This window comes from Rana temporaria, chromosome 2, assembly GCF_905171775.1.
Source record: "Rana temporaria chromosome 2, aRanTem1.1, whole genome shotgun sequence".
Taxonomy (NCBI): Eukaryota; Metazoa; Chordata; class Amphibia; order Anura; family Ranidae; genus Rana; species Rana temporaria.
In genome coordinates, this window is record NC_053490.1 from 78,265,584 (window position 1) to 78,278,186 (window position 12,603).

General features: G+C 47.6%; 1 protein-coding gene across 2 annotated transcripts in view; it reads right to left on the bottom strand.

The window, feature by feature from the left end:
- Positions 1–10,879: 10,879 nt before the first annotated feature.
- PDS5B (PDS5 cohesin associated factor B) overlaps positions 10,880–12,603 on the bottom strand; it is a 166,383-nt gene continuing 164,659 nt past the window's right edge. For both annotated transcript variants that reach the window (XM_040340427.1, XM_040340426.1), the window contains exon 34: positions 10,880–11,624. In XM_040340427.1, the coding sequence (XP_040196361.1) occupies positions 11,595–11,624 (30 nt within the window). In that variant the 3' untranslated portion in view covers positions 10,880–11,594. The remainder of the gene's footprint in view (positions 11,625–12,603) is intronic.

A 12,603-nucleotide genomic window follows, 5' to 3' on the forward strand; every position in this document is an offset into this window, starting at 1 on the left:
AAATATTTTAAAAAAATTACATTTCTCAAACTGAAAGACCATAGAATTCCAAAATCTTTCCGTTAAACAAAAAAGTCATCTTTTTACTATATTTCATCATGTTAAATTCCAGTTGGCACAGAAATACATACAAAGGCAGCTCAGCAGTTCATTACTTATATAAATTCACTTCCTATATAAAAAACAAAAACAAACCCCCCCCCCCCCCCAAAAAAAATAACAACACATCAACTCCCAACTTCTCATTGACACTGTCCAAAAAACAAAAACCTGCAGCTCTAACATCAAAGTTAAGCCACAGAGAATTATTTTTCATTCATTTTGCATTGTCATTGCTTATAAAGACATTTTTCATACTTTTAAAAAGCTTATTACACAGGTATTTAAAAAACAAAAACAACGTTTTTGCACCCTGATAATAAAAAATGTTGTGCTGTGAAAAATAGGATTTTTTGTGCTGATCGTAAAATCATTTTCTTGGGGTCCATGGAGTTTACGATCATCCAATAGTTTTACCTGTGGGTAGTTGTATAATGTGCCTACAGGATAAATCAACATTGGCAAAGCATACACTGTAGACCAGCTCAGGGTAATCCCTACTACTACTAGCATTCCTCAGCGTGTGGCAAGCAGCTCAAAGAGCAAGATAAAAAACTAAAAGGTGTTCCTCAAAAAACACCATCAAAATTATTTTACTGTGATCACAAAAATCCTGCTTCCTTTGTCATTCATTGAGGGGCATAGAAAGACATTCTCCTCCTGGATAAGCAGTCCAACTCAAGGGGTGGGCAACCCAGAAAACATGGAAGGGTCTAAGAAAACAACAGATAACTGGTGACTGCCTGCAGCTCAAAGAACTGCCTGAAGGACATTGCACACCAAGCTGGCACTGGATGAGGCCTTAAAATCCACCCAGTAAAACTGAGAATGTGTGAAAAGATGACGAGAAGGCACATTAGCATATTTCAGGTAAAAGTAGTTTGATGCTGAAAAGCCACAAAGCACTCAAAGATCTAGCATAGTGCCCCTTGACAGGAAATAGCGGATCCCGATCCTTGAGAGCTACCTAAAGATGGTGGACCGAGAAACTGGTACACTTCTAAGGGGCTCAACAGGACTGACAAAAAGCAATTCAGTCTTTCTGAAAGAAGCAATTTAATTGCGGGCCACATCAGCATTATGGTTGCTCTCAAAGGGCCAGATATATCTGTAAGACTATATACATTTATCCAGGGCTTTTCTTTCTCGGAGAATAGGTGCAGGAGCTCAACCAGCCCCACCTCCCCCAACCAAATGCATTGAACAGTGGGATTGGCCAAATTGCACAGTGGAAGGATCTTAAATGGGCAATAAATGCCAGGAGTGCATTATGTGTGGAGTTTAGGAATGGGCTATGTATAGAGTGCAGAGTTCAGGGATGTGCCATGTACAGAGTGCAGAGTTCAGGGATGCGATGTGTACAGAGTGCAGGGGTCAACTTTCTTTCACAGGCTGTCCACATCTCACTTCCACCCCTCCTCGTCTCTGGCCTCTGCACCACTCGTCCCCATTTCTGCACACATTTACCTCCACAGCAGCTCATCCCACCCCCAAAAGCTTCCTTGTATCTCACATACCAAGCCTGGGTCTATCATCATCCAGCAGTGTAGGCGGCGCCGCCTCTCTATCCCACGTGGAGAGAACATTGGTTGGCACAATGCAGCTTACCACATGATGATCCATCCTACACTGCACCTGCAGGGTGGGCAGGGATCTGTGAGAGCTGGCAAGAGGAAAGCTGTCATTGTAAACACAAGAAGGCTTACATCTTCTGTGGAAGCCAGTGCCCAAAAGGTCACTCCCAGGTTATTTTTACAAGTCCAGTAGGACCTGAATGTGGCACTCCAAAAGCCAGGCTGATTATGGCCACGCTGGATAGCTATAACTGAAGAAAACGTCTCTAGCAACAAAGTAGAAAAGAGCATTAATTGAAAGAAAACTTGGAAAGAAAAAAAAAAACGCCAGTGAAAATAGCTTAGTCTTTTACACAGCAGAGCTAAAGAAAAGGTGCATATCTCCTCTTAGGACACAAGCAAAAAGCGGAGGCAAGCTGGTAATACGAGGGGTTATCCTGGGCTGACCTACAGTTTTTTTTTTGCCAGCGTCCAATCCTATTGTAGGTTTACCTAAAGATTAATGGATTCCTGTGTCCCGCAATAGATGAGAAAAAAATCTAACACTTTTACCAATATCAGTACTTGATACTCTGAGGGATAGGTATGTTTCCACTTCCCTTACATTATATGGGCAGCACAACACCATAAAACAAACAAAAAACATTGGAGTTTTAGTTTCACTTTTTTTGGAATTTATAGGAGGTAAAGAAAGTCACTTCAGAAGTAAAAAAACAAACAAAAAAAAAACACAAGTTACATTTCTGCATATTTACCTAGATAGCACACCTGTAATTTAGGTTGTGTACAAGTGTTGTTATGGGGCAAGGTTAGATTCTAACCTCTCCTAGTGCTCGAGTTCTTTAACTGTCAATAGAACTTGTCAGTGATGCAAGTTCTGTTTTCTGAAATACTTGAATATTAAAGCAGAGTTTCAGGCAAAAAATAAAATAAAAAATCTCAGTTATATGCTCTAGCTTATGTGCAGTTGTTCTCCCTCTGAAATACCAGCAGTGGTAACATCTGTGTGTGTGTGTGTGTGTGTGTGTGTAGATGTGGAGCAATAATACACCCCCCTTTTTTTTGTTAATAAATGTGATGTTTACCTACACAGTGTAATTATCTTCAATTTAAAATAAAGTGCAACTTTCAGTGCCAATGTTCACATGCTCCCACTTTGAACACCACAATCATCAGCATTACCCCTTAAAAATGTTAAGCAGCTCTATTTACACTAAAGGATCTCTCCTCCAAGGCACCTCTTACTCCCTGTATTCAGGTATTCCAGTATCATACTTTCTCCTCCATAGACCACCACATAAGTACATGGAACAAAACCAAGGGTATACTCCAAATAGTGTACTATATAGCTTATTTATTAAAGATTAAAATGGTTAAAACCACTTACACAGATATTGCTTGCCATGCACAAGCTAGGAGCACATTACAGTGTGTTCGGGACGCTCCTGCATTCCACGGACTGAGCTTGTGCATGGCAAGCATTATCTATGTGTGTTTTTACCCATTTTGATCCTTAATAAACGATAATACACTATTTGAAGTATACCCTTGGTTTTGTCCCACGTACGTACAGTACCTATGTGGTGGTCTTTGGAGGAGAAAGTGTGATACTGGGATACAGCCCAAGGCCCCTTTCACACTGCCGCAACTTTAAAGTCACGCAATTTTGCGGCCACAATTTTAGGGAATGCCTGTATAAACTTGAGGTCTATGGACCTAAACTCGCATCAAAGTTGGACCAAAGTTGTACAGGGACTACTTTGAAGTTGGTGCGACTTGAAGTTGCACAGAAATGAATGGTTATCATTGGGAATCATGGGGTACGACTTGTCATGTGACTCTGATGTCCAAAATCGCACAAGAGTAAAGCGGGCCTAAAAGGAAGCAGGAGGAGAGATCCTTGAGTGCAAATAGAACCGCTTAGCATATTAAGGGGTCATGGATGGCTGGCGAGTGTGGTGTTCAAAAATGGGAGCACGTTAAAGCGGGAGTTCACCCGAATATTATTTTTTTTACATTAGATTGGGCCTAATTACGGGAAGCAGAATCTGGTTTTTGTTTAAAATCAATGCAGTACTTACTGTTTTACAGTTAGATGTTCTCCGCCGCTTCCGGGTATGGTCTTCGGGACTGGGCGTTCCTATTAGATTGACAGCCTTCCGACGGTCGCATACAGCGCGTCACGAGTTGCCGAACGTCGGTGCGGCTCTATACGGCGCCTGCGCACCGACGTTCGGCTACTTTCGGAAACTGGTGACGCGCTGTATGCGACAGTCAGAAGGCTGTCAATCAAATAGGAACGCCCAGTCCCGCAGCCCATACCCGGAAGCGGCGGAGAACATCTATCTGTAAAACGGTAAGTACTGCATTGATTTTAAACAAAACACCCGATTCTGCTTCCCGTAATTAGGCCCAATCTAGTGTTAAAAAAAGGATTTTTGTACTCACCGTAAAATCCATTTCTCTGAGTTCATAGACGGACACAGCATCCTTTGACCTTAGGGTTATGCTTCTTCCTACCAGGAGATTTAGGCAGAATTCTACAGCACTTAAGGTGTTAAAAACTTTCCTTCATGCCGCTCCTCCCAGGGGGCGTGGCTCCCCCAGGCATAACCCCCACTCTGCTTTAGCAGCCTCAGTTCGTAACAAGCAGTACAAACAAAGGAGGGGTGGGTGCTGTGTCCGTCTATGAACTCAGAGAAATGGATTTTACGGTGAGTACAAAAATCCTTTTTTCTCTTTCGTTCATAGACGGACACAGCATCCTTTGACCTTAGGGACGTCCCCAAGCAGTGTCAAAAAAATTCGAGGGGTGGGAAAATAACACAGCAAAAACAGGTTACACCCCAAACAAAACCGAAGTTACTCAACGGAGGAACTCCAACCTTAAACTGCCGCCTGTAACACCCTGCGGCCGAAGGAGGCATCAGAAGATGCACTCACATCCACCTTATAAAACTTTGAAAAAGTGTGGAACGACGACCAGGTCGCTGCCTTACACACCTGTAACACAGAGGCTTGGTGTCGGAAGCCCAGGAGGCCCCGATCGCCCTGGTCGAATGCGCCATGACCCGAAAGGGAGGCGCCCGCCCCTTCAGGGCGTAGGCCTGAAGCACAACCTGTCGGATCCACCTGGAAATGGTGGCCGACGAGACTGCCAGGCCCTTACTGGGACCGGACACAGACACGAACAGCGAGTCCGATTTCCGGAACGGAGCTGTCGCCGACAAGTAAACTCGAAGGGCCCGAACCACATCCAGAGAATGTAAAGAGGCCTCCTTCGGGTTCTTCGGCTGAGGACATAATGATGGAACAACAATGTCCTCGTTAATGTGAAAGGCCGAAACGACCTTCGGAAGAAAAGAGGGCTGCGGGCGCAGCACCGCCTTATCCTGATGGATGACCAAGTAGGGGGCCTTGCAATACAAGGCCGCCAGTTCAGACACTCGTCTGATAGAGGTAATAGCTACCAGAAAGACCACCTTCTGCGACAAAGTCAGCAAGGGGATCTCCCGAATGTCCTCAAAGGGGGCACGCTGAAGCGCCGAGAGGACCAAGTTCAAGTCCCAAGAAGGTAGCGGAGGGCGCACCGGGGGGGCCACATGCCGGACCCCCTGCACAAACGTGCGAACCAAAGAATTCGCTGCCAAGGGACGCTGAAAATAAACAGCCTGAGCAGAAATCTGACTCTTGATCGTGCTCAAGGCAAGAGCCTGGTCCACTCCCCGCTGTAGGAACAGCAGGATCCGGGACACCACGTAAGTACGGGGGTGCCACTTCATCTCCTCACACATAGAGATGTATGCTTTCCATGTACGATGGTAAATTTTTCGAGAAGTGGACTTCCGTGCACGCAGCATGGTAGAGATTACCGGGCCCGACAGGCCCCGGTCCTTCAGTACCTGGTTTTCAACAGCCACGCCGTTAAAGCCAGTGACCGTAAAGCAGGATGGAAGATCGGGCCCTGAGACAGGAGATCTTCCCTCAGAGGCAGACGCCAGGGGGCGTCTGTCACCAGACGTACCAGGTCCGCGTACCAAGAGCGACGCGGCCAATCCGGGGCGATCAGGATCGTTGGAATACCTTCGGCTTCCACCCTGCGCAGCAGGCGGGGTAGGAGCCTTAGAGGAGGGAAGGCGTAAATCAGGTGATATTGACCCAGGGAGCCACTAACGCGTCTGACGCGTCTGCCCACGGGTCCCTTGACCTAGCCACAAACCGTGGTACCTTCCGATTGAGACGGGACGCCAGAAGGTCCACGTCTGGAGTGCCCCATTTTTGGCACAGGATCTGAAACACCTCCGGGTGGAGAGACCACTCCCCTTGATCCAGAGTCATGCGACTTAGGGAGTCGGCTTGCCAATTCAGAACTCCCGGAATGTATACCGCCGACAGGGCCGGAACGGACCTTTCGGCCCACCGAAGTATGTGAGCGACCTCCGTCGCCGCGGCCGAGCTCCTTGTGCCGCCCTGATGATTGATGTACGCCACGGCCGTGGCGTTGTCGGACTGGATCCTGACAGGACGGCCCTGTAGCTCCAGCGACCACCTGACAAGGCACAGCTTGATTGCTCGGAGCTCCAGGATATTGATCGGCAGGCGGGACTCCTCCCGAGTCCAGCGCCCCTGGGCTGACTGGGTGCCCCAGACGCCCCCCCAGCCGAAGAGGCTGGCATCCGTCGTGACCACTGTCCAGCGGCACGGAAGAAAAGACTTCCCGGACCGAAGCACCGGAGACGTCAGCCACCATGCCAGGGAAGACTTGGCCAGATGGCTCAACCGAATCTGGTGATCCAGAGAAGATGGGACCCTGTCCCATCGTGACAGAATCTCCTTCTGTAGTACCCTGGTGTGGATTGGGCATACAGAACTGCCTCGAAGGAGGCCACCATCAGACCCAGAACCCGCATGCAGAAGCGAAGAGATGACCACTTCTGGGTCAACAACTGTCTCACTGCAGATTGCAGGGTCAGCAGGTTTTGCGATGGGAGGAACACTTTTGTCTCCCCCGAATCCAAAACCAGCCCCAGGGGTTCCAGCCTCTGGGACGGAACCAACACTGATTTTCTGAGATTCAGAAACCAGCCGAACTCCTGCAGAGTCCGACACGTGATGGACACGTCCTCCTCTAACTCTGAGCCTGAAGAAGCTCTCAGGAGAAGGTCGTCCAGGTATCCCACGATATCGATCCCTCGCTGCCGTAGCAAGGCCAGGATCGGGGCGAGCACCTTGGTGAACACCCGTGGTGCCGACGCCAGCCCGAACGGGAGGGCCACGAATTGATAGTGGTCCTCCCCGATCGCAAAGCGCAGATACCTTTGGTGGCTTGTGCAAACGGGAACATGCAGGTATGCGTCCATGATGTCTAAGGACGCCATGAAGTCCCCCTGGTGGAGGGACGCCATGATAGAACGGACCGACTCCGTCCTGAATCGCTGCACCTTGACAAAGGAGTTGAGGGCCTTTAGGTCCAGGATAGGGCGAACCCCTCCCTTCTTGGGGACCACGAACAGATTGGAGTAGAACCCCCGAAACCGTTCCAGCGAGGGGACCGGCACAACCACCCCCCTGTCCAGAAGATCCTGGACAGTCCCCGGACAGGGCTAGCCGACGATCCGGAGGAAGCTGGAGGTTGGATGGAAAAAAATCTGTTTGGGGGACAAGAAAGGAACTCTATCTTGTACCCCGAGGCGACCACCTCGCAAACCCAACGGTCGGATAGAAGAGAATTCCACCGATCCACGAAGTCGTGAAGCCGTCCCCCCACCCGAGACCCGGGCGGGGGCAGACCTTCATGCGGAAGCAGGCTTGTCCGCAGGCTTGTTCGGTTTTTTGAACCAGGGGCGCTTACGCCCGGCAGCAAGGGCTTTTGCACCTTGCGGACCTTTTCCAGCCGCGCTGGCGCACGAAAAAAACCGTTTAGGGGGTAGTAAAAGTAGGACCTTGCTTGCGGCGAGGTTCCCTACCCTTCCCCGACTGAGGGAGCAAGGTGCTCTTACCTCCAGTGGCATCCTTAATGATGTCATCCAGGGATGCCCCCAAAAGCCGTCCGCCCTTAAAGGGCAAATCTACCAAGGCCTTTTTTGAGTACTGGTCAGCCGACCAGCACTTCAGCCATATAAGGCGGCGCAGAACCACTGCGTAGACAGAAGCCCTGGAAAGCAAAGGAATCTAATCCATATCCGCCTCGCAGAGAAACTTCTGACCCTGAATCAACTGTTCAGCCAGGTCCCTAGAGGACTCGGAAGCCCCCTGGACCTCCAGGTCCTGCAGCAGGAGCTTCGCCCTTTCAGTCAGCGTCTGAGCTACCAGGGCTCCGGCCAGAGCCGGCCTTACCACCGAACCCACCACCGAGAACAGGGAGCGGGCCACGGCCTCCACTCTCCTATTAGCGGGGTCCTTGAAAGCAGGAGCCCCCTCCACAGGCAACGTAGTAGCCTTACTCAGTCTGGACACAGGAGGGTCCACCGACGGAGGAGTGACCCACTTTTTTAAAAAAGTCCTCCTCCAGGGGGTAACGGTAGCAAAGCTTTTAGGAACCGTAAAAGCCTTTTGCGGTGTATCCCATTCCTTATACAACATATTGTCTAAATAAGGAACACAGGGGAATACCTTAGCGGTACGCGGTGGTTTGCGGAATCCAAAAGGACTGACACCGCTGGTGTCTCCGCCAAATCCTCTAAATGAAGAGCCTCACGCACCGCAGTAATAAGAGCTCCAACAAATTCCTTATCAGCAGACTCCGCAGCAGAGTCATCCTCGCTGTCCATGTGGGTTAAGCCCGCATCCTCTGACATGACAGAACCAGAAGCATCAGATTCTGCGTCAGAGATATCCCCAGAAACAGCCTCCGGGGGGGGGGGCGCTTTTTTACCCCCCAACCGAGCACTGGCTGCTTCAAACCTGGTGAGAAAAGACTCCAGGACAGCCGACACCGATTCAACAGATGTGGCAGGGGGAGGGGCGCTTAAGGGTTAATTCCGGCATTGTAAGAAATGAGGGGCCTGATTCAGGCTCCATATTGCCGTTGCCATTTCACCCCTACTGCCAAGGGCAGGAAAAAAGTCCCCCACAGGTCACCTCCCGGCCGCTAGAGCACAGTATGGGGCCCCCTGAGACTCACCACCCCCTGGTACAGCGCGGTCTGTGAAGGCAAGTGTGTGCTGAGGAGAAGCTGCAGCGCTGCGTCTGTCCCCTCAGATGATTCGCGGTCTTTTTTCCCCGCCGAAACGGCCACTAGAGGCCGAACTAGTGCTGAAAATGGCGCCGGCCACAAGAAAATGGCCGCCGAATAATACAAGCGCGGCTCCGGCAAAATGGCCGCCGTTGCGCAGTTTTAAAAAGACAGTGTACCCAAAAATGACAGTACACCAAAACAGCACACAGCACACACAAAAATGCCCAGAATGTCCACCACAGTCCCCTGCAGTGACACAGAACAGCCCCAGCCATACCCGAGTGAAAAAAAAAAATAAAAAAAAAATATGAGCCCCAGGGAAAAAACCCCCTGCACAGCCGTCACCCAAAGGGGAAAGGAGGGAGAGGAATAAGGGAGAGAGGAAAGCAGGGGAAAACCCTCAGTCGACCTCCCAAGGGAAAACATTCCAGCCAGACCACTTACCTGAGTAAGGGGCCACTACTTACCTGTCCTGCGACTACCTGGCTGGAGGTATCCCAGACAGAACCAACGTCCGCGAACGGCATGGCTGTCAGCCAGACACACTGTGACAAGGCCATAGAGACCGGTCATATGTGTGCCCTAGAACCGAAGTTCCCCGGCCGCCCCTGGAGCAATGGGGCCTGTCGTGGACGTCCCAAAGCGGAGCTGAGGGCCGGCACACGCTCGAAGGCCGAACCTGGGGGGACTACAAGGGTCGAGGACCCAGCCTGTCACCCAGTCGGCTGTTGATAGAAGAATCGCAGGATTCAAAAATAAAAATAAAATAAAAAAGCGAGGAAAAAACTCGCAAAATGCAAAAAAAAAAAATTGCAAGAAAAAACTCCAGAGTCCAGGACTCCAGAGAGAGCCTGACTCTCCTGACGGTTAGGCAGAAACAAACTGAGGCTGCTAAAGCAGAGTGGGGGTTATGCCTGGGGGAGCCACGCCCCCTGGGAGGAGCGGCATGAAGGAAAGTTTTTAACACCTTAAGTGCTGTAGAATTCTGCCTAAATCTCCTGGTAGGAAGAAGCATAACCCTAAGGTCAAAGGATGCTGTGTCCGTCTATGAACGAAAGAGAAAAAATGTTTTTGGGGTGAACCTCCACTTTAACACTGGCACTGAAAATGTCACTTTATTTTGAATTGAAGACACACTTAATGAAGCACTTTATTGGAAGTTTTATATTTTTATATATGCATTTTGCAATTTTGAATGAATTATCGTTTACATTTTTGTTGCATAATATTTATTTAAATTGAACTGTGGAGGAAGATACCACATTGCACTGTGTAGGTAAACATCACATTTATTAAACAAAAATGGGAGCAGTATTTTAGCGCCATATCTACAAATATATTTGTATTTGTCGTTCTTGTATTCCTTTTCAGGGATATAATTTAGATGCAGGCAGCTAACTAAAACACCGAACATCACACTATAGTGCAGGATTCTTTTGATATTGTAACTGGAAGGCATGTCCTAAATTCTGCTTCATTATAACTTTATTGCCTTTGTTATCCCAACCTGCTTACTGGACATGAAAGGCGTGGCGCCTTTGAATTTCAATTAGATTTCCTCTGGGGTCCTGCACCATGGGAGGAGTAGCTGCTGAGTGACTGGCATGCTTATTTTTACCACTAGAAAGTAACATGAATCTGCTACTACAGAGCATTAGACTGATGCTAAGGGCTGCAAACACTTCAGAGGGTTACAAAATTGCACAGGGTTAAAGAAAAAGATTATACAATCAGGCATGTATACCTGTATTTAAAATACCTTCAAATTAGGAATACTTGAATTGAAGGATTTGCCTGAAGCTCCACTTTACTCCATAATGCCTTATGCTGAAACGTCAGCAGCTTTTTGTGAATCCACAGGCTGAAAAAACGTTGACATTACACAAAAGATGTCTGAATAGCAGCTCACAGGTTACCGATGCACTCTGCGTGTTCCTGCTCTTACAATATCAACTTACACAGAGGGATGGAAAAAAACATCAGAAAATCTACTGAAAAAAGGTAAATTACTGGAAACTGGAAAGGGAGATAAAATAGGTAGCGTCTTTAATACATTATTTTCATAGCGCAAACACTTTAGAAATTAGAATAGTTTTAAATTTATCTTTCTTACAATCTGCAATGCCACAAGACAGCCAGCCACTAAGGCCTGGCAACAATACTGGAGAACGGCAGCATTCTGACAGTCATGTTGTGATGTTCTATTGGTCACCAAGCTTCTGGGGAAGAGTAGGGGGAGCACATGGAATTCAAACAGCCAGGGGATGCACCATGAAAGGCCAAGAGCTGCCCAGATCAATAGAACACAGAAATAAAAAAGGTCATAGAAACAACAAGACTATGACAACACAAAAACATGACAGTGTGTAAAATGAGTTTGTTTTTCACAGTAAAATGTTAACAGAATTACAACACACAATGGCATATATTGCTTCACTTTGTTGTCTTGGAAAATCTGATGAGCCACTGTAATGTCAGGTTTAAAGCTGCAAAATGAAAGTTATACAAGCATCTTAACACATAAAAAAATGAGCTATTTACATATTCGGGTCTACATGTCTGGCGCACGTTACAAACCACACAAATACCCACAGTTATTGATAGAGTTGTGGCTGCATTTTCAGGGGTGTGAAATCAGTCTTTTCCTGCTGTCAGTGCATGACCCCTTTTCAGTACATATACAGCCTCAGTTCTGTATCCATGTACAGCCTTCTTTTTTCACTCTACTGCAAGCTCTGCCTGCTTCATCGTCTTTTATTTGCTCTACGTCGTACCTAGAAAAATAAGAGAAGAGTATTTTAACTTTGGAAACATTGCAACTATTTAAAGATTTTAAGTTATCTACAGGCTCTTTTTACGAACTCTGGGAAGTGTATGTGTTGCCCTGTCGCATTGATATTTTGTGTTATTGTGTTTGGAGCCATTTCCAAGAAGCAATGTCACATCTCTGAGAAGGCCACCCAAGACAGAGCGTAATATACCTCCCCTGCGTACTTTGACATGACGATGTTACTCCTGTACACATGCACTGATGATAGTGACATCAATGTGGCCTGGCCAACCATGTGGCTGAAGAGTCAGTCAGAACCAGAAAGACCGATAGAAGCACTGACAGCGCAGTGCTGGATGGGATCACTAGCTATGTATGACTGCCATAATGTGCCAATATGCTGTGCATACTAGCAAATTACAGATAAAAGCTCCCGAGCTCCAATTTACTTTTTTTTTCAGAGGTTTCATTCAACTTAAAGTGGAGTACCACCCAAAATTGGAACTTCGACTTTTTGGATTCCTCCCCCCCTCTGATGTCACATTTGACACCTTTTATTTGATTGGCTTTGGCTGCCGACATCACGGGCACCCTGGACAGGTAAGTGTCCATTTATTTAAAGCCAGCAGCTGCAGTATAGCTGCTGGCTTTTAATATTCTTTTTTTTTTTCTTTTTTAGGCGGACCTCCGCTTTAAAGTGCAAATATTCCCAAAATATATCAACAGAAGAGATGTCGTGATTGGAAGACTTTCCCCTCTATTCCTATTCTGGCAGCATATGTAAGGTTTTGGATTTCCCATCATATTCTGTTTTGGGGACAATGGTCTCCAAAACAAACAGAGGGTGAATCTCCTAAACAGGGACACAGACCGCAATAAAACATGGCAGGGCTTCTATTCCTTACCCACTCTATGCAAAGAAAATACTATAAAATACAGCTCAAAATGGAACTGCAGACTTTTTTATTCTTGCAGGAAGGGTC